We start from the raw sequence: 27,180 nt of genomic DNA on the forward strand, positions 1-27,180 counted from the left end.
GATTCCACCACCTCCCTAGGTAACCCATTCCAGTGCTTCACCACCCTCCTAGTGAAAACCTTTTTCCTAATATCCAACCTAGACCTCCCCCACTGCAACTTGAGACCATTGCTCCTTGTTTTGTTATCTACTACCATTGAGAACAGCCTAGCTCTATCCACCCTGGAACCCCCTTTCAGATAGTTACTATCAAATCCCCCTTCGTTCTTCTCTTCTGCAGACTAAAGCCTAGTTCCCTCAGCCTCTCCTCATAAGTCTTGTGCTCCAGCCCCCTAATCATTTTTGTTGCCCTCTGCTGCACTCTCTCCAATTTGTCCACATCCTCACTGTAATGGGGGGCCCAAAACTGGACACAATACTCGAGATGTGATCTCACAAGTGCCAAATAGAGGAGAATAATCACTTTCCTCGATCTGCTGATAACATTCCTACTAATGCAGCCCAATATGCCATTAGCCTTTTTGGCAATGAGGGCACACTGACTCATATCCAGCTTCTTGTGCACTGTAACCTTCAAGTCCTTTTTCTGCAGATCTGCTGCTTAGCCAGTTGGTCCCCAGTCTGTAGCAGTGCATGGGATTCTTCCATCTTATCACTGTGTTCCTGAGCAATTTGGGTGACCTAAATGATGAAAGGATTTTGGATAAGCCGATTTAAGTCATCTGTGACACGATCTGTTCCCAGTGATCTGTCGTCTTCCCTATGAGTTTTCACTGGATGCAAATGGGTCCATCTGGGGTAGCATAGCTCACAGGAAGCCAGATATAGAACTCTGTTCAGGAGCCACTAGACACTACACATTGTCTGTTGATACTCAGCAAGTCCTGTTTGTGATCAGTCTCTTATGTGAATCATCTGATGGAGGTTAGATAAGCTTCTGTAAGATTCCAGCTTTTTGTATTCCTTTGCTGGTTTATGTACACCACAGTTTTCATGTTGTAACTGGATAAGGAAGTGCTCCTTCCTCAGGAGATTTTGGAAGTCAGGAAAAGTCAGACTAACTGTTCTCATGTCTAGCAAGTTGCTGTGACACCTGCCTGGATCTTGACCATGTCCATTATATAGTGTAGAGCTCAAAGTCAACTCTCCATCTTGAAGAACTAGAATTCATGGTCAGGATCTTGGTGTCCAGATCCTGTCATTACATGGGCTTCCTGCTTCTGCCAATTAAGGGTCTGAAATAACAGATGACTCCTTTCCTTTATTTTGTATTGGGTGTGTAAAAACAATACCACAAGACCAAGACTTGCAGGGAAAATGGATAAATTACACTTAACTGACATGTATTACACTTTTCCTGCTTTGGGAATACTGAACTTGGAGAAGACAATTTTTTGGGGTTCCAGCATCCTCCAAATCCAGGACTGAACTGGATTTTTTCACTTTGAGAATTTCCCACTCCTCCCTAACGACTTTACACAAGGAATAGAGAGGAACATTAAGGAGATAGTCAACATGACAAAATTTAAGGATAAGGGAGGGGAATCTAAAGCTTTTCACTTTTGAAGTGATATGGGAAAAATCAGGGGATTTTGCAGGGATTTTTGGATTACCTCCCCCCCCCCAAAAAAAATCAATGAACAGAGTCAAACTTGAGAAAAGTCAAAGTGAGTTCCTGGCACTGCCTGGGAATGATCATGTCCTTGTGCCCAAGTCAAACTGATGTCAGGGGGATGTGGCAGCTGTCACCTGCAGTCTAGCCTAATCCCCTCGCCCTGACAAAACAAGGGTCAATAACCTGGATGCAACTGCAGCTGAGCTTCCCTCGTGTAACTTCTTGTGCTCAAGGGCAAAAGGGCATGGAGTCTCTGGACAAGTGTGAAATGCATCCAGTATTTGACAGAAGAGATTTAGCTCAAATGTCTGAGATGGTGGAAATAGGTGAGGATCCAGAAAATGAATAAATGCTAAAAACACAAAGACCAGATAGACATGAAATAACCCAAGAGATCATTTTTGTAGCCAGATATTTGTACTTTTGAGACAAATGACCAGATTTACTGAGATATGGACCAACTTCTGTTGGTGACAGAGATAAGCTTACGAACCACAATGAACTATTCAGAGCTCGTGTCTTAAAAGCTCATCTAATAAAAAGAGATTACCTCATCTACCAGGTCTCTCTAATATCATGGGACTGACATTGCTACTACTACACTGCATATAGGTTTACTGAAATATTTTCCACAGTGATGAGTGCAAATCCCCACGTCCATTTTTCAGTGTGTAGACAATTGAACGGCTGGAAAATAATTGGAGCTGTACTCAAGGAAAAAAATTTAATGATGAGAATTGGGACACCACAAACTACTGTACTCAACAGAAAAATGATGAACAGGATAGGGTTCTGATAAAATTTACAATGGTGACAAATGACATTCTAGCTGCCTATAGGCAGATCTGCACTCTTAGCAGTAGCATAGTTGTTCATTGGTATTTTCAAAAAAAGCATTGAATTCTCAGGATTGAAATGCCAAACGTTGCCATGAGAATAGAGTGACTTTAAAAAATGATTTTGGGTAGAATTTTCTTCCACAAGTAAAGCGGTTTATATTTTAATGCTAATTTGTATTAAAATTTTAGAGGGCTTACTTATACTTGAAACTGATTTTATAAGTAAGATTTTGGCACAGGGATTTTTATTAAAATTCACTGGTAGGACACAGGCAATAAACAATAAATCACAGAAGCTGGAGCCCCACCACTACAGCACTTCTGAGCCAGAAGTCACAGAGGTCTGTTAAAATCATGGAATCCGTGACAAAAATCATATCCTTATTTATAGTACATAGGACAACTTTTTTCCCCTCTCTCATTAAACATCCAACTCGTATTCTTCCATTTCACTCTAATGCATTTCACAATATGTTTTAAGAGACTGCTGCAAATCACTTAGTGAAAAGTCTTTAATTCTTAAGTTAGCTTTCTGGTCTAAGCATAAGTTTCATATTTATATAAAAAATGTTAGTACAAACTGCAAAGTGTTCACACTGAAGTTTAAATTGGAAATAAAATTTCTTAGAAAAAAGTATATCAAACAGTAAGCCATGTATTGCTAGTATGAGATGAACCAATAAAACATTCATACATGCATTTTTTCCTTTCAGGATAGGCTACCAATTATATCTCCACAAATATAACTCCATGTATTCAACTGAGTATTACTTAAAGTTTGTTTGGTTATCACAGACCTGTTGTACATCTGCAACTGGAACAATATTAGCCAACTTTTCATAAATTACAAATATGCAATTGGATCTGAAAATGAAAGTTTGTGATAAAGATATGTAAACTCACTGTACCCCAGGGGCATGTCACTAAATTTGAATTTTTACATAGTATGTAGTTCGAATCAGAAAAATATTGGATGGTTAAAATCCAAAGAAACAAGAAAGCATGAAGTTTGAGTTAGACAAATTGTACAGAAATTTCATATCTTAAAATTATGACTTGTAATGCTTGTTCTTGTATCTTTTCATAGATAGAAATTGAATGAATAAGAATCACACAGCACTGAACTTTTACACAACTTCTTATTGTATTTCAATGTAATTTATTGAGGAGTGAATGAGATACTGCCAGACATGCCAAAGACACTTCACATTCAAGGGCTGGAAGCTGAACAGCTTCTCTCACTGAGTCACTAGACAAGCCTTTTTTTGGAAAACAAAGTGACATCAATGAGATCTTCATGCTTGATATTTTTGTCTTCAATTTTTCATCTTTTGATCTAGTGGTTTTCTGGGTAGAAGGGCACTTTCTACCCTAAAAAGACTCTCACTCCAATTAATACAATTAACACTAGATGTATAGAAATGTTTGTATCTGTTATAATGTACATTGCTGCTGAATAACTGGTCTTAAAGCTGTTTCTTAATTCATTGTATCTAATGAGAAAATTCAACTTGTCTCCTTTTCACCATCGTACAGGTGGCTTATACCATTAGAAAAATACTCTTCAGTGCTACTGTAGCGTTTACAGGGAGCTTCTTCAGTGTTGTGGGATAGAAATTGGTTTAAACACCATTCTGAAAGTGCTTCTTCCTGCTGCCACTGCCTGTAGGTTGCAAAAGAATGGCCTACACGCTCTACAGTTCTCTTTTGCTCAAAAACAAAACAAAGAAACCTAAACAATAGGGTAAATGTTTATTTGGAGTTAGTTTTCTTGCAGATGATAATTAAGGCCCTTCAAGCAGAGTTCAGGAGCTCCTGTATAGCTGCCTGTTGGTCTGCACTGAGCTGTGATATGCATTCTGTCCACAGTCCTCCAGAGGTCTGGAAAACAAATAAAAAATAAAGGTATCTTCATTGAATACAGATTTAGAAATTATGTCAGCCATTATTTTCATTAGTTTTACAAAGTCTCAACATCCATTGAGCAGATATACTCTAAGAGAGGGATGGGCAACCTACAGGTAGTTGGTAGAGGGCCACAAAAAGCACTAAAACCCTTTGGCAAGTTGGGAGTGGTCAGGCCCTGGCCATGGAACAATGGCATAAGGAGGTACAGAGTCCCTGCCCATGGGGGTGGTGGGAGGCCTTCGAGGAAGCCGGGCCTGCATTCACCCTGCCATGACTACTTCTGTCTCACGGTGCTGGACTTCACTCCCCATTGGCCCCAGTTGGCTACTTCATTTCCCCATAATTCTGAAGGTGGAAAAACCCTCCTTCCATTCAAAGCCTTGCTTCATCAATTATAGCTGTATTTATAAAAAAAGTCTCTCTCTGACATATGAGGAGGGGCTGGACAAAGTTACTGGCATAGATAGGATAATTAAGATTTGTGACTGGAGATAATGATAGAGACTTAAGTAATTTAATGGGATTTTATTTTTAATGTTATATTTTGTATAGATCAACCAGAGTTTGAAATGAGTGCTTCTATTATCTAAAAAAATCTAAAATAAATACATTTCAGTGCTGCCCTATTTCTGTTGCCCTTACCTTATAGCACTATTTCATTTGCAGGTTTTTCTTACCCTTTTTTAATGCCCTTACACAAGCAGTTTCCACTGAAAGCCAAAATGCAGTCAATGACATTGTATACTAGAGATAGTAGACAGCTGTGGAGCTAGTACTCTCACCCAACTCAGTCGCCACCAACATAGGATTCCCAAGGTTCTTCTTGAATGAGCCTGGATATCTTTACCATGTAGTGGCCCAGCTTCTGGGCCATTCTAATATATTTTGCATGAAATCCAAAATTAACGTTTAGAAATTCAAAAAAGTGTAGTTCAAATAATCTGAGAAAAGGTAAAGGAAACTAAAGGGAGTTATGTGCAAGGTAAACCATGCAGTTCCAAATTTTTAAATGAAAGCTTCAAAAATTATATGGGTCATAAAAAATGATACATCCTCTAGGGCAGGTACCTTACACAAAAGGGTTATAAAGATTAATCTGAATTGTTGCACTGAATTTGCATAATCTAATACAAGGAATCCATTTGGAATATTTCTTCTTGGATGAACACTGGTCGGAGCATGATGTTTATTACAGAGACTAGGTTCTGAATGCTGGTTTCACAATTCCCACATCTCACCGAGCAAACTAGAATTATTCCCTTTACATCAAAATAAATTTGCATTCACCTGCACTTGACGAACAACATTAGCCAACCGTTTGGTGCATGGATCTTCATGTTTAATAGCTTCATGAATTTCACCATCCGCAATTATACTGAATATTCTGGGAAGATTAGAGTTGTTGGGACCAAGGACAATTGGGTTGTTACTGATGGAGATCAAAAAAGTATACATATAAGTTGGCCAGTGTTAGCATTGTAAACAGATAAATGTATACAACTTGCATTTATGTTAACTGCTTTAAGACATTTCTGATTTTTAGAACTGCACATTCATAGCTGAAGTTATTCAGCATCACTAAATACATCCTGTTCTAAAAAGAAATTCTATTTTTGTCATTATAAGATCTGGCTAATTTTAAAAGTTGAACATTTCTTATTTATAAAGTTGAGCTACAGTTCATCAGAAAAGAGTTATGTACTTTAGATAGGGTTCAGCAAAGCTGGCCAGCCCACTGTGTTAGAAGTTTAATACTGCTATACTGGGAAAGTCAACAGGGACTGGAGTGCTGTGGTAGGGAAACACTTGCATATCTTAAATAACTGATTTACCACCCCTCAAGAGCTGATGGAAAGTGGTAATGACTGGCTCCACAGGGAGAGCCATCCAGATTCCCTTGGCCTAGAGTGAGGAATGCCACAACACAAGGACTTTGAAATATGAAAAGGGTCAGTGCTAGTCAAAGGAGTTGAGGAGACTAAAGAGAGTTATGTAAAAAGTCAGGGAGAATAAGACAGACCAAAATGGTATTGAAGGCAGCTGAAAGGTCCAACAGTATCAGCATGGGCTCCCAATTATCCATCATTAGATCTACCATGCCACCAGAACCATACCAGTTTCAAACCCTGGTTTGTACTCTGAGATTTGAGGCTTGTAGGTACTTCATGACTTCTCATCACAATCTGCTATATGACTGTAAGCCAAGAATTAACAATATAATCATAGGGCTGGAAGGGACCTCGAGTCCAGCCCCCTGCACTGAGGAAGAACAAGCCCCCTGCACTGAGGCAAGACCAAATAAGCCTAGGCCATCCCTGACAGGTGTTTGTCCAACCTGTTCTTTAAAAACCTCCAATGACAGGGGTTCCACAACCTCCCTTGGCAACCTATTCCAGTGCTTAACTACCCTTTATAGTTAGGAAAAACTTTCTAATATCTTGTTAATCTCCATTGCTGCAAAGTAAACCCATAACTTCTTGTCCTACCTTCAATGGACATGAATGATTGATCACCATCCTCTTTATGACATCCCTTAGCTTATTTAAAGACAGTTCTCAATTCTCAGGTTCCCACCCCCTGCCCGTCTTCTTTACTCAAGATTAACAAACATGCCCATTTTTAAAAAAATCACTTTTCCTTATAGATCAGGTTTTCTAAACCTTTTGTAATTTTTGTTGCTCTCCCCTGGACTCTCTCCAATTTGTCCACATCTTTCCTAAAAGTGTGACACCCAGAAATGGACAGTACTCCAGCTGAGGCTTCACCAGTGCTGAGAACAATTACCTTCATCATCTTACTTAGAACACACCTATTAACACTCTCCAGAATATCAGCCTTTTTTGTAACTGAATAACATTGTTGACTCATATTTAATTTGTCATCCACACTATAACCCCCAATCCTTTTTAATAGTACTATCACCTTGCCAGCTATTCCGCCATTTTGTAGTTGTTTGTGTATTTGATTTTTCCTTCTTAAGTATAGTACTGTACCCTCGTTTTTTTTAATTTCATCTTGATTTCTGACCAACTTTTCAATGTTCTTTCGCATTGTAATCCTGTCCTCCAAAGTGCTTGCAATCCCTCCCAACTTGGTGTCATCTGCAAATTTTATAAGCACATTCTCCACTCCAAGTCATTAATGAAAAATATTGACTAGTATGGGACTCAGGACTGATCCCTGCAGGACCCCACTAGCTATGCCCCATCCCCAGCCCAAGTGTGACAGCAAACCATTGACAACTAACGAGTGCACTCTTTCAACCAGTTGTGCATCCACCATATAGTAAACTCATCTAGAGCTCATTTCCCTAGTTTGCTTATGAGAATGTTATGTGGGACTGCACCAAAAGCCTTACTAAAAATAAAGTTATATCACGTCTACTGCTTCCCCCCCATCCTCTAGGCCAGTGTTTCTCAACTTTTTTTGAGACCAGGAACCAGCTTGATGCCTTCCTAAACTGTCAGGGAGATCTCAGAGACTGGTCCACAGACCAGCTGGTCATTGAGAAATACTGCTTCTAGACCATTAAACCCATAAAAGGAAATTAAGTGGGTTTGGTATGATTTGTTCTTCACAAAAGCACGTTGGCTATTCCTTATGATCCTGTTAAACCCCTACATGCTTACAAACTGATTGTTCAATAATTTGTTTCAGTATCTTTCCAGGTATTGAAATTAGGCTGACTGGTCTATAATTCCGTGGGTCCCTCTTTGTTCCTACAGTTCTCTGGGACCTTACCCCACCCTCCATGGTTCTCAAAGAAAACTGCTAACAGTTCTGAGATTGCTTCAGCTAGTTCCTTAAGTACCTTAGAATGAATTTCATCTGCCCCTGCAGACTTGAGTACACTGAACTTATCTAACTTGTCTCTGCCATTGCAGAGAAGCTAAATTAATTCTTTACATTGGTCTTAGATGCAAAGGATGTGAGGGGGATTTCCACACCTGAGCCATCCTTTTTAGATGACATATCTGAGGAACTGACGGAGATGATCTCAGACTGAGATGTCATAAGAGATGATTTTGGAACAGATACATTAAACAGTAATAAGTCATCAGGACCAGATGTTATTCACCCAGGAGTTTTGTAGGACATCAAATAAGAAATTGCAGAACTATATTTTGTAACCTATGACTTAAAATCATCCTCTGTACCAGATTATTGGAAGATAAACAACATCAATTTTTATGAGACTCCAGAGGTGATCCTGGCAATTGCTGGCTGAAACTATAGTAAAGGACAGAATTATCAGGTACACAAATGAACACGGTGAGGAAGAGTTAGCATGGCTTTAGTAAAGGGAAGTCCTGCCTCACCAATCTGTTAGAATTCTTTGAGTATCAACAAGCATGTGGACAAAGATGATCCAGTGTATAGAGTGTGCTTGGATTTTCTGAAAACCTTTGATGAGGTCCCACACTAAAAGCCCTTAAGACAATTAAGCAGTCATGCAATAAGAGGGAAGGTCCTCTCATTGATCAATAATTGGTTAAAAAAAGATAGGAAACAAAAAATAGGAATAAATGGTCATTTTTCACAATGGAAAGGTAAATAGCAGGTTCCCTAAGGATCTGAACTGGCACCAATGCTGTTCAACATATCCACAAATTATCTGGAAAATGGGGTGAACAGTGAGGTCAATTTGTAGACAATACAAAATTCCTCAAGATAATCAAGTCCAAAACTGACTGCAATAAGCTACTAAGGAATTTCCTAAAACTGGAACAAAACAGCAGATGAAATTCAGTGTGATAAATACCAAGTAATACACATTGGAAAATATAATCCTGACTATATATACAAAATGATGGAGTCTAAATTAGTTGTTTCTACTCAAGAAAGATCTTGAGTCATCATGGACTCTGAAAACGTCTGCTCAATGTGCAGCAGTAGTCAAAAAAGCTAACAATGTTAAGAACTCTTAGGAAAGAGATAAAGCGGACAGAAAATATAATGCCATTACATAAATCCATGGTACCCCCACAGCTTGAATACTGCGTGCAGTTCCAGTTGCCCCATCTCGAAAACAATATATTGTAACTGGAAAAAGTACACAGAATGGCAACAAAAATGATTAGGGTTATGGAACAGCTTACATCTGACAAGAAATTAAAAAGGTTGGAACTGTTCAGCTTGGAAGAGAGATGACAGAAGGGGGATATGATAGAGGTCTATAGAATCATTGTGGGGAGGAAAGTGAATAGGAAAGATTATTTACTCTTTCACATAACACAAGAACCAAAGGTTGCCTGATGAAATAGGCAGCAGATTTGAAACAAACATAATGAAGTACTACTTCACACAATGCAGTCAACTTGTGGAACTGATTGCCAATGGATGTTGTGAAGGCTTAGAGTATAACTGCGTTAAAAAAGAATTAGATAGGTTTGTGGAAGATAGGACCATCAATGCCTATTAGCTAAGATGGTCAAGGTCAACCCCATGCTCCAGGTGTCCTTAAACCAACAACTGCCAAAAGCTGGGACAAGATAACAGGAGATGGATCACTCAATTGCTCTGTTCTGTTCATTCCCTCTCAAGCATCTGGCACTGGTCACTGTTGGAAGACAGGATATCAGGTTAGATGGACCATTAGTTTGATCCACTATGGCCATTCTTATGTTCTTAGGTATTCTTTAACCTCTTCTTTCCCTATTTTGGCTTGTGTTACTCAACACAGTATAAACAATAAGAGGGAAGTATCTGGTCATTATTAAACCTTTTTAGTGAAGACTGAAGCAAAACAGGCATTAAACGCCTCAGACTTCTTGATGTCATTAGTTCTCCTTCCCCGCTATGCAGAGGACCTACACTTTCCTTCATCTATTTTGGCTCCTGATGTATTAATGGACCATCTCTTACTGTTTTAAATGTCCCTTACTATGTGTAACTCATTGTATGCCTTATCCTTTGTTTGTCCCTACATGCTTATGCTATTCGTTTGTACTGTGGTATGTAACCGATCACTTAAATCAGCTTCTGTACCAGATAACTGGAGGATAGCTAATGTGATGTCAATTTTTCAAAAAGGCTCCAGAGGCGATCCTTGCAATTACAAGCTGTTAAGCCTAAATTCAGTACCAGGCAAATTGGTTGAAACTATGGTAAAGAACAGAATTATCAGACACACCGATTAACGTGATTTGTTGGGAAAGAATCAACATGTTTTTTGTAAAGGGAAATCATGCCTCACCAATCTACTAGAATTCATTGAGGGAGTCAACAATGTGGACAAGGGTGATCCAGTGGATATGGTATTTAGATTTTCAGAAAGCCTTTGACAAGGTCCCTCATGGATCAGAAACTGGTTAAAAGATAGGAAACAAATGATCTGGGAAAAGGGGTAAACAATGAGGGGGCAAAATGTGCAGATGATACAAAACTATGCAAGATAGTTAAAGCCAAAGCAGACTGTGAAGAGTTACAAAGGGTATCTCACAAAACTGGGTGACTGGTCAATAAAATGACAGATTAAATCCAATGTTGATAAATGCAAAGTAATGCACATTGGAAAACAATCCTAATTACACATATAAAATGATAAGAGTCTAAATTAGTTGTTACCACTCAAGAGATCTTGGAGTCATTGTGGATAGTTTTCTGAAAACATCCACTCAATATACAGCGGCAGTCAAAAAAGCTAACAATGTTGGGAATCATTAGGAAAGGGATAGATAAGAAGAGAGAAAATATTGTACTGCTTCTTTATAAATCCATGGTATGCCCACATCTTGAATACTGCGTGCCTATCTGGTCACCCTATCTCAAAAAAGATATTAGAATTGGAAAAGGTACAGAAAAAGGGCAACAAAAAATATTTGGGGTATGGAACAGCTTCCACATGAGAAGCTATTAATAAGACTGGGACGTTTCAACTTGGAAAAGAGACTATCAAGAGGGGATGTGATAGAGGTCTAATAAAATCATGACTGGTGTGGAGAATGTAAATAAGGAAGTGTTATTTACTCCTCAAACACAAACTAGGGGTCACCAAGTGAAATTAATAGACAGCAGGTTTAAAATGAACAAAGGGAAGTGTTTCTTCACACAAAGCACAGTCAACCTGTGGAACTCTATGCCAGAGAATATTGTGAAGGCCAAGACTATAAACAAGGTTCAAAGAGGAACTGAATAAATTCATGGAAGATAGGTCCATCAATGGCTATTAGCCAGGATGGGCAGGGATGCAAAAACATGCTCTGAAGCATCCTTAGCCTGTTTGCTGGAAATTGGGAATGGGCGATGGGGATGGATGACTTGATCATTACCTGTTCTGTTCATTCCCTCTGGAGCACCTAGCATTGGCCACTGTTGGAAGACAGGATACTGAGCTAGATGGACCATTGCTCTGACCCAATATGGCCACTCTTATGTTCTCCTCACTATTTTGTCCACATTTCCACTTTTTGTAGGGTTCCATTTTGATTTTCAGGTCATTAAACAGCTCTTGATGGAGGCACATTGGCCTCTTATTATTCTTCCCATCTTTTATTTGCATCAGGATAGTTTGCAGTGGTGCCCTTAATATCATCTCCTTCAGAAGCTAGCAAGCTTTCCTGAACTCCTTTTCCCCTTAGATTTTCTTCCCATGGGTTCTTGTGACGTTGGCCAGTATTTAGATTGCCAAGCACGTAATGGTTTAAAAGAAGCTGCCATCCTTCACTCTTACAGGAAGCACTGAAAGTTTTCACCAGCAATGGAAACACTATTTTCCAAATGACCGTCACCAACTATGATAGATACAAAGGACAGGTTGTTGGATGAAGTACTTTTAAACCCTCGAGAATATTAGTGAATTTTACCAGCCTGAACACAAGAGGAGAATATTAGTTTGTCCTCTTCAGATTCTGCTCTGCAACCACAGAAGCAGACATCTATGCCCAAATCTGATTATTGTATTAATATACCTGATGTTAAATGACAAAGTTATCCTAAGTCCCATCAAACTATGAGGGGCTCAAATCAATGTTATCAAATACTGCAGAGTACTTCAGCAGGATAAGCATGGATGTTCTTTGTTTATGGGCAGGAGATATCTACTGACCACAGTAATAAGTGCTCTCGGTAACGTACCCCAGCCTGAAGCTGAACTGTGATGGATTCAGGATCCTGAAAGCTACCAGGTGGAAGACTTTTGGCTAGCTTCACAATTAGATTACCAACTATTGCCCCCTCTGTCTAACCTTTTCTAAAACAAGTCGAAGTGTTATGCCAAGAGTCCAACCCATACTAAAACGGTTGCCTATCTAAGGGTGCATCAGATTGATCTGGATGGGAAACTGTTTTCCCATGCCACAACTGTGACAGATTTTGAAATTCTCCATCCCAGAACAGGAGAAAAAGTCAAGACCTCGAAAGTTTTTGAGAATCACTAACCTAAAAATTTGGACTGAGTGCCCTTTAATCTTTTATACAGATTACTAAATCTGATACAAAAAGTCATTTAAAATTGAAAGACTAATTTGCTTCAATGTTTTTGAAGTTCTGAAACTGTCAAATTGGAAGATTCAGCAAAGCCAACTCTGCTCTGCTAACACTTTCGGTTTTTATGAATAGACAATTTTGTAATGAAAAGTTCCCAACCAACTCTATCATCAGGTTTGTCCCAAAGGTACAATCTGTTAGTATGCATCCAAAGGGCTCATTGCCCACCCCTGAGGAAAAAGCATGGGTAAATCACAGTTTATGAGCACTGACCACTCTCACTGCTTCCAAGAATAGGCTTCATTCTTAAAAAGGATATTACATTTCTGTTTTTCTTAGTTCTTGGTAGTCTAGGAGGCCATTCCAGATGCAGCCCATCTTGTGAGAAAAAGTATAACCAGTCACAGAGAGGTGCTGTGTTCTCATGATGAGCCAAGCATCTGACTAACAAAAACAGTTGTCTGCAAAGATTCTGACAATGCTTGTAGGTGATGAGGTGGGAAAGGGTGCTTTATTGGTCGGGAAATACTGTCTGACTGTTTAGCTTCCAGGTTGAATAAAACTTTCTATAAGTGTTGGGAATATGGCAGGCTTCTGAGGTTTTGGAACAGATCACTATGGGATTACTTACAACGGAGAGTTTTATTTACACCTGGAAGAAGCGGTCTGACAAGGGTAAAAAGGTTATTCTTGTATTTATGTCTGCTTGCAGCACAAGGATTCAGACTACAGTATAACAGTATATGTAGTATGAAGACTGTCTGGCTCCAGAGAAGACTAAGGTGGAGAATTCAGGCAGCAAACTTTTGGCTATATCAGAGGTAGCAAGATTTACCAGTGATAGATGGTAAATGATTTCTTGATTGCAAACCTTATACTGATCAACGTAAGATTGAAGGTCTCTGTCTTCCCAGTTTTGGGATAGAGTAAAGTAGCTGACTGCTGAATGCATGGATTGTGGGCTGCCTAGCAATCTTTGAAAAGAAATCTACGTATCACCCAATAGTAAAAGCTTTCCAGAAGACTCTGGGCTTTCATATAATGTAAAAGCACTTCCAAAACTGGATATCTATACTGACAATAGTGGAAGAAGAGAGAACCTATTTAGGTAGCATTAGAATTCACTATATCAGGGTAGGAATTCAATGACTGGACTATCTGCCAATACTACAGAATTGCACTAAGGGAGACACTACACTGTACTGTAAAACTGGACTATTTGTATTGTTTCACTGTTTACTTCTCTTACATAGCTGCTGTTACTGCATGAGCACCTGACAGATCAAAGCACATTCAGGAACAAAGCTGTTTTATAAACCAATTATGGAAGAAAAGCCGTCATTTATTTTGTGTGTTGCTGGTAGTTAAAATGTATGTTTGCATGGCAATACTGCTAAGTGATCATAGAAAAGGTGTCACAAAGAACTGTTGGAATTTTCCATAAGGTCTCCTGCTGATATTGTATCAGCACAGCACTGGATAAGAAAAAAACATTTTGAACCAAAATTACTGAAAACTAGAATAAAATGTGTCACTAATGTAGTATGCAAGAACTATGTTAACTTGCATGTTCAAGATAATCTGTGTATACATTACTGGAGAAATAAAACCTAGTACACTTCCCATTATTGGAAAATGTGTACAAGAAAAATAAGCAGGCTCCACATATGCTTATTTTATGCATTATATCAAGGTACATTTTTACCTTACCTCTCAATTAGGTCACACAGGTAATTGAAAGTATGAACAGCTTCTTCTTTGTCTTCATGTAGTGGAAGCCATGATAACCAATGTGGCAGGACTTCCTCAACATTTACACAATCAGGTTTGAACTTCATGATCTTCCCTACTGCTGAAATACAGTTCTCTGTTGCATTGACATTCTCTTTGGTTTTGGCATCTGGTGATTGAATAACTCTCACCATCAATGGAAGCGCCTCTGTAACAGTGCAAAAATTAGAAAAAACCTCAAGTATAGTCAAGTTAAATGCTTGCATTTGAGTAACAACAGTGTTTTACATTAGGGCACTAAGCCTCCTGCAGGCACACAACTTCAAATCTGGGTAGTTTAAATAAAAGGAGTCAAATGCAGTTTTCAAATAATTCATTTGTTCAAGCTCCCTGCTATTTTTTTGTGGTTTTCTAAACTTTGTATTTTAAATGGGATTTTTTCCCTTTGTTGCTGTATGAAAAAAACATACAAAAGGTATTGACTGTGAAAAAGGCACACAAAGTTGGTGGACTATTCAAGAGAAACAGTGGCCTGGTCTGCACTGCCACCTGCGGTCGACTCTCGTCGACTTACTTACGTTGCCATACCGCGGCATCTTCACTGTGCTGCATCAAACGGAGATGCTCTCCAGTTGACGCAACCTTACTCTTTTCGGAGAGGTGACTTAATTGCGTCGACCAGACAGCACTTCCGATCCCCATGTTGCCGGCAGTGTAGACATGCACAGTTAACGTAACAGTGATGAAAAACTGTTTCCATAGCCCTTCAGTTATAGTAATGTTACTTGTAATGGTTAGAAAGTTTTTAGCTAGAAGCATAATTTATAAATTCACTGTCTTAAAAATGCCTTAGTAAAAGTATGCAAATGGTAAATCTCAGCTAGATTAAAAACCTGATGACTCAATATATGAGAGAGAGAGAGAGAGAGAGAGAGAGAGAGGAGTGGAGCCATGGTCAGGCTGGGCCATCGTCAGGGGACTATCATTGGGGCCAAGGTTGTCTCCGGGGACCTCAGCAGCAAGGAGCAAGGTGCTGAGGCTATGGGCACAATGTTCGGGCTCTGCGTCAGGGGGTGGAGGGGGCAGAGGGCTGGACACAAGGCGGGGAGGCTGTGGCCAGAGGGGGAAGAGCATGGGCACCGTGGCCAGGAGTGGAAGTGAAGGCCGGGGAGTTGCAGCCGGGAGAGGGAGCCTGGGAACAGGGGCCTCAGTCGGGCCTGGAGCAGAGCTCAGGGCAGAGTGAGGCTGGGTGGCACTCCCTCCCCACTTCCCTGAACATTCCTCTGCAGCCCCCGGGGGGGCACGCCCCACAGATTGAAGACCTCTGCCAGAGGGGTTGAGGGAGAATTGGTGTAGCATATGATGTGGAATGGGAGACAAGTCAGGATTCTTGACCAACTGGTAAAAACTGCTTTAATAAAGTCAATGACTGATGTAACTGAAGGATGACCCTTTCTTAAGAGAATCTGCACTTCTTTCTGGGAGGTTCTGCAAGTCTCATAGGCTATAATGAACTGGGCAAGACTGGAGCTGTTTGTGGCATACATAATTTTCTTTTTGCTGCAGGTGTGTAGCTGCTGAGGGATTGCAATGATGCCCTGGAGTCTTTTGTGAATGGAGGGACCTGTCTGCAACGTCACTAAACCAAGACCAAGACAGGAAGGTCCTCCAGTTTTTTGTACTTCTTGGGGGAAGGATGGAACCAATCTCAACATGACTATAGCAGTAGCGATATAGTGTGTAGCTGTGTCAGCAGCACTAAGCAAGGCCTTAGCAATCATCTGGCCTTCTGTGATGAGGGTTTGAAACTACTTCCTCTCCTGTGGCAAAAGTTCAATAATTGCAAAAAAATTTAATTTGGGAAATCATATTTGCCATCAGGGCTTGGTAATGGGCTATTCTGAACTGCAAAGAGGCAGAAGAATAACGCTTGCAACTAAGAAGGTCTAGTCATCTCAGCTTATCAGAGGACGTTGATCTAGACAGCGGTGTTGTCTGCTCCTTTTGTTAACGGCATCAGTCAAAGTTGAGGATAGGCTGGGCGAAAGTACTTTGAGCCTTTGGGGGTGAATGTAGTACTTTTTTAATCAGCCCTCTTACAAGTGGGTGGCATGGTAGTTAGAGTTGAACCACATCACATGGGCTGGTGACACCAGTGTTGATGGGCAAGGCAATTTTGCCCTGGCCAGAGACATGGAGAATGTCCTGCAAGAAATGTTGAGGTTGCTGCATCTCTTCTAGCAGAATTTGAAGGCCTCTGCAAAACTTTTAATAAATTCCTGGAAGATCTCGAAATCATCTGTATTGGATAGCAGCAGGGAAGGGGAGAGAATAATTGTGTCTAGTGAGGAAGAGGATTTGTGGGAAGTTGGTGTGTCCTCTTTTCTGCATCTGGCTCCTGCTCCTCTAGAGGTTCCCCCCTGAGGGACAGGACCTGGTGTTGGTGGCTGCTGTTCCTGATGCGGTCTCTGACATGAGAGTATCCTTTAAAACTGCTCACTTTAGGGGGCTCATGGTTTCCAATAAGCCCATTGTGATGAGATGTAAGGAAAAGGGTTAGTACTCCAAAGTTATTCTTGCCAGTGTTGCCAGGCATATCCTCCTGTTGGGAGTGTTTTCCCCAGGGGATACTCCAGAAAAGGGAAGATAGAGGAACCCTGAAGTGACACCTCAGAATGAGAGAGTACCATCAAAAGGTCAAAACGTCAGCATCACTGGTCATGTTGGTACTGGGAACCAATAAGGGACCAACAAACATATCGAGAGTTCACAGACAAAACAGTGGCTCTGGAAGGTAAATTAGTACCAGTGGGAAATCCTTTTCAGTACACCTGTGAAATAGTTCAGGAAGCCTGTGGATGGCTGGAAATTGCATCAGTGCTGGAGATTGAGTAGTCATGCAAGACTAAGTTGACCCCGGAAGATAAGCTGGTGCCATAGGGAAATCCCTCCTGTTACCCCTCAGAGGGGATTCAGACTCTTCCAGATCCAAAGCTGCTTATGGGAGAGGAACCTAAGATGATATAGTGTTCCTTACAAGTCAGCACATTGGGAGACTGCACTGAGGACTTGGGCACCTTGGTATTAAAGGTATTCTTGCACTTCAGAGGCACTGAGTCCAGTTACTGACACAGATGATGCTCCAGTTTGCTTGCTGGCTAACTTCTTAGTACTCAGAGAAGTCCTTTGAGTTGGTGCTGGGGTCTCGATACCAGAGGGGATAGAAGAAGCCTCAGCAGTACCCATACCAGGATGTGAGATATCCTTAGACACAGTTTGAGAGGGCAACTTTCCCTCCCTTTGATTTCTTGTTGTGGAGAATAGGGTCTGTTCTTTTTGGTGGTTTGGAAGATTATGAAGGGCTCCCCATGTTCACTGTGATGTACTGGGGAGGACAGAGTTGGGACTTGGATTCCGCAGGTCTCAGATATTGTCTTAAAGAAGTTTTAATTTACCCTCCCTCGGTTTAAATCTGCTTTTGAAACCATGACAGATCTTACATTTGGAGGGGGCAAGTCTCTCCAAGGCAGGATAGGCAGCTAGAATGCCAGTTGCTACAGGAGCAGGTCTAACAGGGTTTGAAGTCCAGGGTCATGGGCATAACTTATTAGGAAAGACTTCAGCTAAAGGGCTATGTTGAACAATAGGCCCAAACTGGGCAAAAAAGGAGAGAAGTGGGAACACCCCCCTCCCCAAAGCACAAGAGGAAGTTACTCACCTTGTGCAGTAATGATGGTTCTTCAAGATGCATCCCCCAATGGGTTCTCCATTGTAGGTATATCTGTACCTCTAATTGGAGATTTTAGGTAGCAGTGTCCATTCAGCCCACACTGTGCTCTCACTCCCTCGTGGTCTGCCTTGAGACCATCTACCACTGCACAGTGAACTCCCTTCAGATCCTTCTCTACCACATAGCTCCATATGGAGAATTCTGAAGTAGAAGGGAGAAGGACAGGTTGTAGAGCATCCATAGGGGGACAGCTTGAAGAACCATCATTACTGCACAAGGTGAGTAACTTCCTCTTTTTCTGAGTAATGTCCCTATGGATGCTCCACTGTAGGTAACTTCACAGCAGTATCTCCCATGGAGGGCTGGGGCTTCAGAGTAAAGTCTGTTACTACAAAGAATACTACTGAGGCAAAGAGGGCATTTTGGAGGCCAAATCTCCAGTGATCACAATGTTCTGCAAAAATGTGGGTAAGGGCCCAAGTTGCTGCTGTGCAGATTTCCAAGGTATGTGATCAAGGTAGAAATTGACCTTGTGGAGCATGTATGGATTCAAGATGGAGGCAACAGGCTGTGCCCTTGGTAACAGTGATTAATGCAACCCAAGAACCATTGGGATAGTCTTTGAGCAGACACCATGGAGCCTTTGGATTTTTGTGCACAAAAGGAAGACTTTAGCGCAGCGGTTCTCAAGCCAGCCCCCCTCCCCTCCCCCACCGAGTACCACTCGGGCCAGGTACAAAAAAAAAAGGAGGGGGGGAGGGGACGACTTGCGGCAGGGTTTCGCGGCAGGGAGGGATTTGCAGCGGGGTTTCGCGGCAGCGGGGAGAGACTTGCCGCGGCTTACATAGGGGAAACAATACCCGCCGCCAAAACCTTCCGCCATTTGCCCATTTTCGGCAGCAAAGTTTCCCAAGGACGGGCAGGAGGGCACTTCCGGTGGCGGATTCAGCGGTGCAGTATGGCTCACGTACCACCCAGCCTTCTCGTAAGTACCACCGGTGGTATGCGTACCACCAGTTGAGAACTGCTGCTTTAGAGGATTTCCTGAAGTCCTTAGTCCTGTATAAGTAGAATACTAGTGCTCTAACACATAGCATATGCAGAATCGCTTTCCTGTTGTTGCAACATGGCTGGGGGGGGGTGGAGAATAGGAAGATGAATCTGTTGATTCATATGAAAAGTGGAGGCAACTTCAGGGAGAAACTTGAGATGTGGTCTCAGAGTTACTTGGTCTTTTTTTAAAGACTGTATGGTGGGTGTGCCATTAGAGCCACTATTTCTCTTATGCGCCTAGCTGAGGTGATACAAGGCGCTGGTGAGACCTCAACTGGAATAGTGTGTGCAGTTCTGGTCCCCCATGTTTAAGGAAGATGAACTCAAACTGGAACAGGTGCAGAAAAGGGCTACTAGGATGATCCAAGGAATGCAAAATCTGCCTTACGAGAGGAGACTCAAAGAGCTTGGCTTATTTTGCCTAACCAAAAGAAGGTTGAGGAGAGAGATGATTGCTCTCTATAAATACATCAGGGGGATAAATACCAGGGAGGGAGAGGAATTATTTAAGTTCAGCACCAATGTGGACACAAGAACTAATGGATATAAACTAGCCATCAGGAAGTTTAGACTTGAAATTAGATGCAGGTTTCTAACCATCAGAGGAGTAAAGTTCTAGAATAGCCTTCCAAGGGGAGCAGTGGGGGCAAAAAACCTAGCTGGCTTCAAAACTGAGCTTCATACATTTATGGAGGGGATGGTATGATGGGACAGTAATTTGGCAATTGACTGATCTTTGACTGATGGTAGATATACCAATGGCCTGTGAAGGGATGTTAGATAGAGTGGGTTCTGAGGTATTACAGAGAATTCTTTCTTGGGTGTCTGGCTGGTGAGTCTTGCCTACATGCTCAGGGTTTAACTGATCACCATATAACATATCACCTTCCTCTGTAGCATGGGGCACAGCTCACTTGCTGGTGGATTCTCTGTACCTTAAAGTCTTTAAAACATGATTCAGTAACTCAGTCATAAGTTAGAGGTTTATTATAGGTGAGGTTCTGTGGCCTTCATTGTGCAGGAGGTTAGACTAGATGATCATACTGGTCCCCTCTGACCTTAGAGTCTGAGTCATTGGTATTCATGGTATATGCCCCGGTGCCAAGGGCAATTCCAGGTGCCATGATGTGCTTGGTACTGGAGTCCCAATACCTAGTAATGGGGATTCCTGTTCTTCCCAACCATCATGTCTCTAGGGTTCCAGAACACCTGCAGTATCATCAGCTCACTTGGTACCATGGAGAAGTGTCCACAGCATGTTATCAGTACCAATGATTGTGAAGGTGCAGAGCACTCCTTAGATGGGAGCTTTATCACATCCAATACCAAAGGTTTTCCTTGGTGCCACTCCTTTAGAGGCAGTATGGTATTTTCTTTGTCCATGGGGGGGTGGTATCGCTGCCTCAGAGCCTGAGCCCTTGGTGTCTCTAGGCTGTGCAGCAGAGCTCATAGTGGAGGCACTCTGATGCTTCTGGGTACCACGCTTCAGAACCACCTGTACTGAGACTGAACCCCTTTGGCTGGACAACAACTCAGTTGAGGGCTTGGGGAGTCCTTTCTCTCAAGCCTTAACGGGAGGGATCTGATGGCCTTTTCTGAGACTCTACCCCCTTTGAAGTTGAAGGCTCTGGGGATGATCCAAGGTTGGCACCGGAGTCCCCTGGAAGCTGAAGTGCCTTCTCCATAAAGAGGAGTTTTAACGTCATCTTCTAGTTCTTGTGAGACCTTGGCTTTAGCTGGAGGCAGAGGCCTATTCATTTTGGATTTTGAATGCTTGGGTCTTTTTCCTCTTCATAACACATCCACCCTGCCATTTATCAGGAGCTCCCAAATTCCCATTCTTGGTCCACTGTTGGCCCCAAAACGTCCAAATCAAAACCAGGTGCTGCAGCTATATAATCTGTTGTGGAGTCGGACAAATCTCTACATGCAACTCCAAAGCCACAACAGGAACAGTATGTCTGGACCAAACAGAGAAATATTTATTGCAAAAAGAAGAGCTGACAAAATGAATTTCCAAAGATTATTGCAAAATCTATGGGAACAATACATCTTTGGGATTCCAAAGATTCTCATACAAATGATTTGCATTACACTCCTAGTTACAGCATTATGTTCTATTGCAGCATTCTTCATTTTAAAATTTTATTTAATACGTCTTCAAGTACCTAACAATTAGGTGTTTGTGTAGCATACAATAAAATGAATTAAAGTCGAAATAAAGAGCCAATCTACTCAACTATACTAAGTGAACTCAAATTAAAGGGAAAGCCAAATGTCTGCAGGGGTGACATGACTGATTGCCAAGAGGGATGAGTTTCCAAACAAAAAGAATAAGGATAAAAAAAAGATAGCTAACTTTTTAAAAAGTCTAAGATAAGCCTGCTGAAATCAATAGTATTTCCATCATTCATTAAAGGCAGTCAACAGGAGCCTCTGGCAGAAAGTTCCAAAACCAAAGAACCTAACTAAGACCAAGGAGGTTCTGCCCCCAACTCACTCTTAACACATTCTTGGGACAATAAAACTCCTGACAGATTCACATTATACCTTTCGGTCACAGAGAATAATATCCTAATAATTGAAATGAGACAATGCAGTTTATAGAAACCTATTCTTTACCATTACCCAAGGGCTATAGGATGGAGAGTTTCATCATCAATGATGTTAGTTATACAGTCATTGCCAAGTAGAAATATTCAGTGCCAATTGCCGTTTTGTCCATACTACGTTGTTTTTGTTATAAGCAACCAATGAATTATCAGATTATTTCATTTAAATATCTTGTTTAAGAACAGATATTTGAAGTGGATTCTAAACATATGAAACATAGAAAGCACTGTTCCCATACTATTGCACCACTATCCCCATACTAGAGCACTTTAAAAAATAATTTTACTGGCTCTGGTTTGAAGAGCACCAGAAGAAAACCAACACATAACATGGTTGTGCTACAACTGAAACAGCTTTCTAACTTCAAAATGCAGCTAGAGTTAGAGAGCAGAAATTCAGAAAAACCACCTGTGGTAAGTATAAATTATTATAAATTATTGTGCTCTAAGTCACAAAAGTTATTTTTCTTCGCTTCACACACAGGGAAAGTGCAGGTTTATTTCAATCATCATATTTAAGGCCCCTCCTTACTACATTTCTGTACAATTTCTCCAGACATACAAAGCAGAGGGCTCTATCCTGCTTTTAGACATATGTAGCTCCATTCATCTTTTATGAAATCAAGTTACTGTGTACAAGTCAGCTTTTTATTGGATACACTTGTGCTTATTTAAGAACAAAATATTGCTTAGTGAATATGTTCTTTCACACTTTTCAATCCAAATGTGTGCTGCAAACAAAACCAGAACTAAGTAGGCTATGACCACAAACCTAAGCAACTTAGGTCACCTCCTCCCCCTCTCACTCCCCAATATATATTTAATGTTGATTGACGTTTTATTCCATTACCAGAGATGAGAGACTGACCTTTCATTAACATGGAGTTAGCATTTCCTGGCAGAATCTCATGGTTAGCATAAGTATTGTAATCTCTAGAGGTAGCTTTACAGGATTAGAAAGATATGCATGAATATACATACCTGTGCAAAACGGACGATAACTCTCCCCACCAAACTGTGCCATAACTCCAACACCATAAGCAGCTGCTTGCCTAACCTCTGGGCTGTTGTCACATATTGACTGTAGCATTGGCCTCAGGAAGTATTCAGCATATTTGAATGAGGATGGGCTGCAGTGCTCTACGATGTCATCAAAAATGCATAACCCCCACTGTCTGTCTGGCCAAGGCCTATGTGGACACTATCATAAAAAGTTAAAATTTTCTAAGCCATCTTAGAATGCAAACGTAAATCAATTGCAATGATGCATACAAATGATGAATGATATCAAAATGAAATGTTTATAAATGTGGAATTTTAAGTTCCATTTCAAGTACTACATGTGTTGGTCTGAATTTAATCTTGATAAAGGAATTTGTTCCTCTAACAACACTGACTGCAACACCACAAAGAAAATCAAAAAGTAACTTTTGCTGTTTGAGGAGAGCAGTTAAACTAATAAATGAAATTAGAGAACTATGGCTACGTTTACACTGATGGCGGCAAAATCACCGCCGCCAGATCGATCAGAAAGTCGACTGAGTAAGTCCACCTCCTCAAGTAGCGTGGCGCTGAGTCGACGGGAACAGGCTCAGCACAGTGTGAACAGTGCGCAGAAGGAAAGCTGGGCAGTCGACGTCAATTATGCAAACTACTCTGCGTAGTTTGCATAACTCCTGTCAACTGCCACCGAATCGCACCGTCAGTGTGAACCAGCCCTATATGTTGAGCATACAAATTCACTCCCCTTAATTTCATGTCTAACTATTCTCACTAACTCCCTCAGATGCTTTTTTAGTCATTTTCCATGAAAGTCCCTCCCTACCTGGTGCACTAGATGTCCTCTTTTGAATTTCAAATACCTCCCCAAATTACTTCTGTGAAGCCTATCAGCAGTCATCTATGACGGAAGGGTTAATAAAAAGAATGCACTGCTGTATGATAAAGCACCAGGTGACAATTTGATTGTATTGGTCTAGACTGTGAACTTCCTGGGGGAGACCTTGTTTTGTACAACAAATCACGCAGTGCTCTAAAAATAATTTGCCATGCCAGCAGCATGAGATCTTATCCAGGTGCCATAACAAATCAGATTTAAATGGACAGAATTCAAGATACTTACAATTAAATTGACTATTAGTGGTAGTAGCTGTTCAAACCATAGCAACACTTTCTCCTTGTAACTGCTGAATATTGAGTGCAAAATATCTGACACTTTAGTCAGAATATAAACATCACTGTCATCCTAAAAAGAGAAGATAGCAGCAGTATCAGAAGTATTCTTTTTGATAAGCAATCTCTCAGAAGTAATCTCAAGTATTAAGACTTTTGAATTGAAGCAATTTAAATTAGACACTTTCTGGTAACTAGATATGTAAATAATTCAGAAAGACTTATACAGTACCACAATTCAGTGTCCATGCTGACAGAGCTACTTAACTTTGTTCCCAACTACTTCATATCAGAAGGGTGTTTCAGAAGAAAGAGATGAACAATGCACCATCAAAAGTGGAAAAATACAAAACATTTTACTATGACATCCGGCACATTGCATCATGGAATCAAATTTGGTTGTTTCTCTGTGCAACCCCCCTAGATGAGGACCTTTCCTATAGCTTTCCGATGCCTCGACAGGCTTTACACTGACATCACTTGTATTATAGCCTGTTTTCTACTCTTCAGAGCTTTTTCTTTCCTTCTGCCATAACAATCTGGACAATTTGAACAGTCTTATTCTCTACTATTATCCCCCTGCATGGTGCCTCTTTACCCCCCAAAATAAGTGAATTAAAGGGCTCAATCCTGCAGACTTTCATACACAACTACCAATTTATGTGAGGATTGAAGAACTGGCCCTAACAAGATCCTATCTGACTCCTTGTTGGGAGTTCTATTACTCTAAGTATGGTTGCTTTAATCAGTGCTCTGTTCTTATTCCACACATTACAGGCATAGCAACGGACAAAGCAAAATGTTGATTGTGTCTAGCCTGTAACGGCCACACTTTTAGTAGGCCAATATTTTCACATCTTGCACAGTGTGACAAGCTGTCCTGCAGAAGAAAGTGGGGCTTGCAATGCTGCAACTTAAGGCTATTTCTGCATTGCCATAATGCAACCAAAACCCAAAATAAACCTTGATATGCATGTAAACTCACCCATGTTAAAAAATAAAAAAATTTAATTAATTTAAATTTTTATATTCAGTTTAAAGTATCTTTAAAAATTACTGTTTTTAAAACCACTTGGAAATAAGCATACAAAGGGAATTATAAGGAGAGATCACTTGTACAGTAGTAACTGCAGTCCTTTGAGATGCGTCCCCCTAGGGAGGCTATGCTTCAGTATGTGCACGTCCCTATGAACCCTATAATGTCTCACATCCAGTTGGGGCTGTGCCTTCCCCTCAATCATCTGTACGTTATGTGGGATGATAATGCAGAGAAATTTATCTTCAGAGGACCCCAGATAAGAGACATCCTTCAGAATACCATGTTGTTCAGCTCCCACTTGTGGTAGAGTCTTGGTAGGTAAACTGCTGAGATCTGTATACAGTGTGATATGGATTCAGCACATAAGGGCTGGGATTTTGCTCTTCCTTGTTGACTGACATAATACTGACATAATACACTACAGAATTTACTATCCAGAATTATTCTGATTGGGTGGCCCCTGATATGGGTATAAGTGCTGGCAAGTCTCTAATATATTGATATGGAGGATCGCCTCCTGTGAGGTCCATTTGCACTGTATTATGAAATCCTGAAGTGCATATCCCTGATGAGCAGGAAGGCATCTATGATAATGATCCTTGTGAGAAAAGGCTCTGAAAACTTAACTTCCATGCATATCTTTTGTGGATCTTTCCACCAATTTAGAGAATAAAAGGACCCTCATAGGTATGGACACCCTTTTGGGTAGACTGCTTTTTGGGGGGTGTAAATAATTCTCAGCCAGGCTTGAAGAAACCGAGAAGGTAGTCTTGCTAAGTGAGTCACAAACGTACAGGCTGCCATATGGTCCAGGAATTGAAGGCAAGCCCTTGCTGTGGTTTGAGGGTTCTGTTTATTGTCAAAATGAGGCTGGACATTGTGGCAAACCTGTCCATTGGCAAGTATGCTCTGACAGTGGAGAAGCCCAGATGAAGTCTATCCATTGAGTGGCTTTGAATGCAGACTTTTCCATGTTGAGGTGGAGGCCCAGGAAGCAGAACAGGGATAGGATCTTGCTAGTTGCTATCTGTACCTCAAAAAAGTGACCCTTCAGGAGCGATCATCCAGATAGGGAGACTATCCACCACGTGAACCTTGAAAAAGACCTTTGGGGTAGTGGAGAGCTCAAAGGGTAAGATGTGATACTGGTAATAGTCCCTGTCAACCATGAAATGTAGGAAATGTCTGTGCGAGAGCTGCATAGCTATATGAAAATAAAAGTCTTGAAGGTCAAGGGAGACAAACCAATCTCTCACATCTAGGGAGGAAATTAGAGCGGCTAGTGTTACCATTCTGAACTGTTCAGAGCGGACAAAGGTTTTCTGAAGTCCTTCGGTCCAGAATTGATCTCCACAAACATGCTTTTCTTCAGGACAGGAAATACTGGGAATAGAACTCTTTCAGAGCAAAGTCTGGTGGAACAGCTTTGAGCACCCTTAGGGTTAAAAGACACTACTACATATTTTAGGTAAACTGTGTGAGAAGCATCCCCAATGAGGGAAGGAAGGGGTAGCAGAAGGGCAGGATGGAGCTGAACTGGATGGAATAGACTGTTGAAATCTCCATGACCCATCTCTCCAAAATGAGTTCCCAGGCAGGTAGAAAATGGGAGAGATGATCCCCATAAAAACTATGGAGAGATATGTGTAGCACAGGATCTGGAGTGAGAGACAGTTTGTAACCCTCAGTCAATGAGTCAAAATGGTTGCTTCGAGGACAGCCCTTTCTTAGTGAAGCTGAGCTTCTTCATGGGAGATTCAGCAGGTCTTCTGGGCTGATAATGAACTGGGTGAAGACAGTTCAGCCATCTGCCATCTACTGTATATTGTCTAGTACAGATGTATATGTATCCAGAAATCATAGCATCAGCTGTTAGTTTAATTAATTTTGAGGTATCACTGAACTTGGGCCGCTCAAAGGGAAGGCTCTCAATGGTGTTTTTTTAAACTCCTGGAGGAGGTTAGAGGACTGCAGCCAAGAGGCTTGGTACCGGACTACTGTGGTAGCCATAGAACGTGTGCCTGTGTTGGCATCATCAAGCAAGGTCTGGACAGATGCTTTTATGATTGTATGACCTTCCATTATGAGGGATTGAAATTGTTCCTGCTAGTCCT

General features: G+C 41.1%; 1 protein-coding gene across 2 annotated transcripts in view; it reads right to left on the reverse strand.

Annotated features, from left to right (window-relative positions):
* Positions 1-2,892: 2,892 nt before the first annotated feature.
* IPO5 (importin 5) overlaps positions 2,893-27,180 on the reverse strand; it is a 72,600-nt gene continuing 48,312 nt past the window's right edge. For both annotated transcript variants that reach the window (XM_067536926.1, XM_067536925.1), the window contains exons 22-26: positions 23,978-24,100; positions 22,837-23,056; positions 14,440-14,668; positions 5,590-5,731; positions 2,893-4,275 (exon numbers count right to left, since the gene is read on the reverse strand). In XM_067536926.1, the coding sequence (XP_067393027.1) occupies positions 4,189-4,275; positions 5,590-5,731; positions 14,440-14,668; positions 22,837-23,056; positions 23,978-24,100 (801 nt within the window). In that variant the 3' untranslated portion in view covers positions 2,893-4,188. The remainder of the gene's footprint in view (positions 4,276-5,589; positions 5,732-14,439; positions 14,669-22,836; positions 23,057-23,977; positions 24,101-27,180) is intronic.

Source organism: Emydura macquarii, unplaced genomic scaffold, assembly GCF_026122565.2.
Source record: "Emydura macquarii macquarii isolate MOO-44397 ecotype Brisbane River unplaced genomic scaffold, CSIRO-AGI_Emac_v2 contig_3671, whole genome shotgun sequence".
Classification (NCBI taxonomy): domain Eukaryota; kingdom Metazoa; phylum Chordata; order Testudines; family Chelidae; genus Emydura; species Emydura macquarii.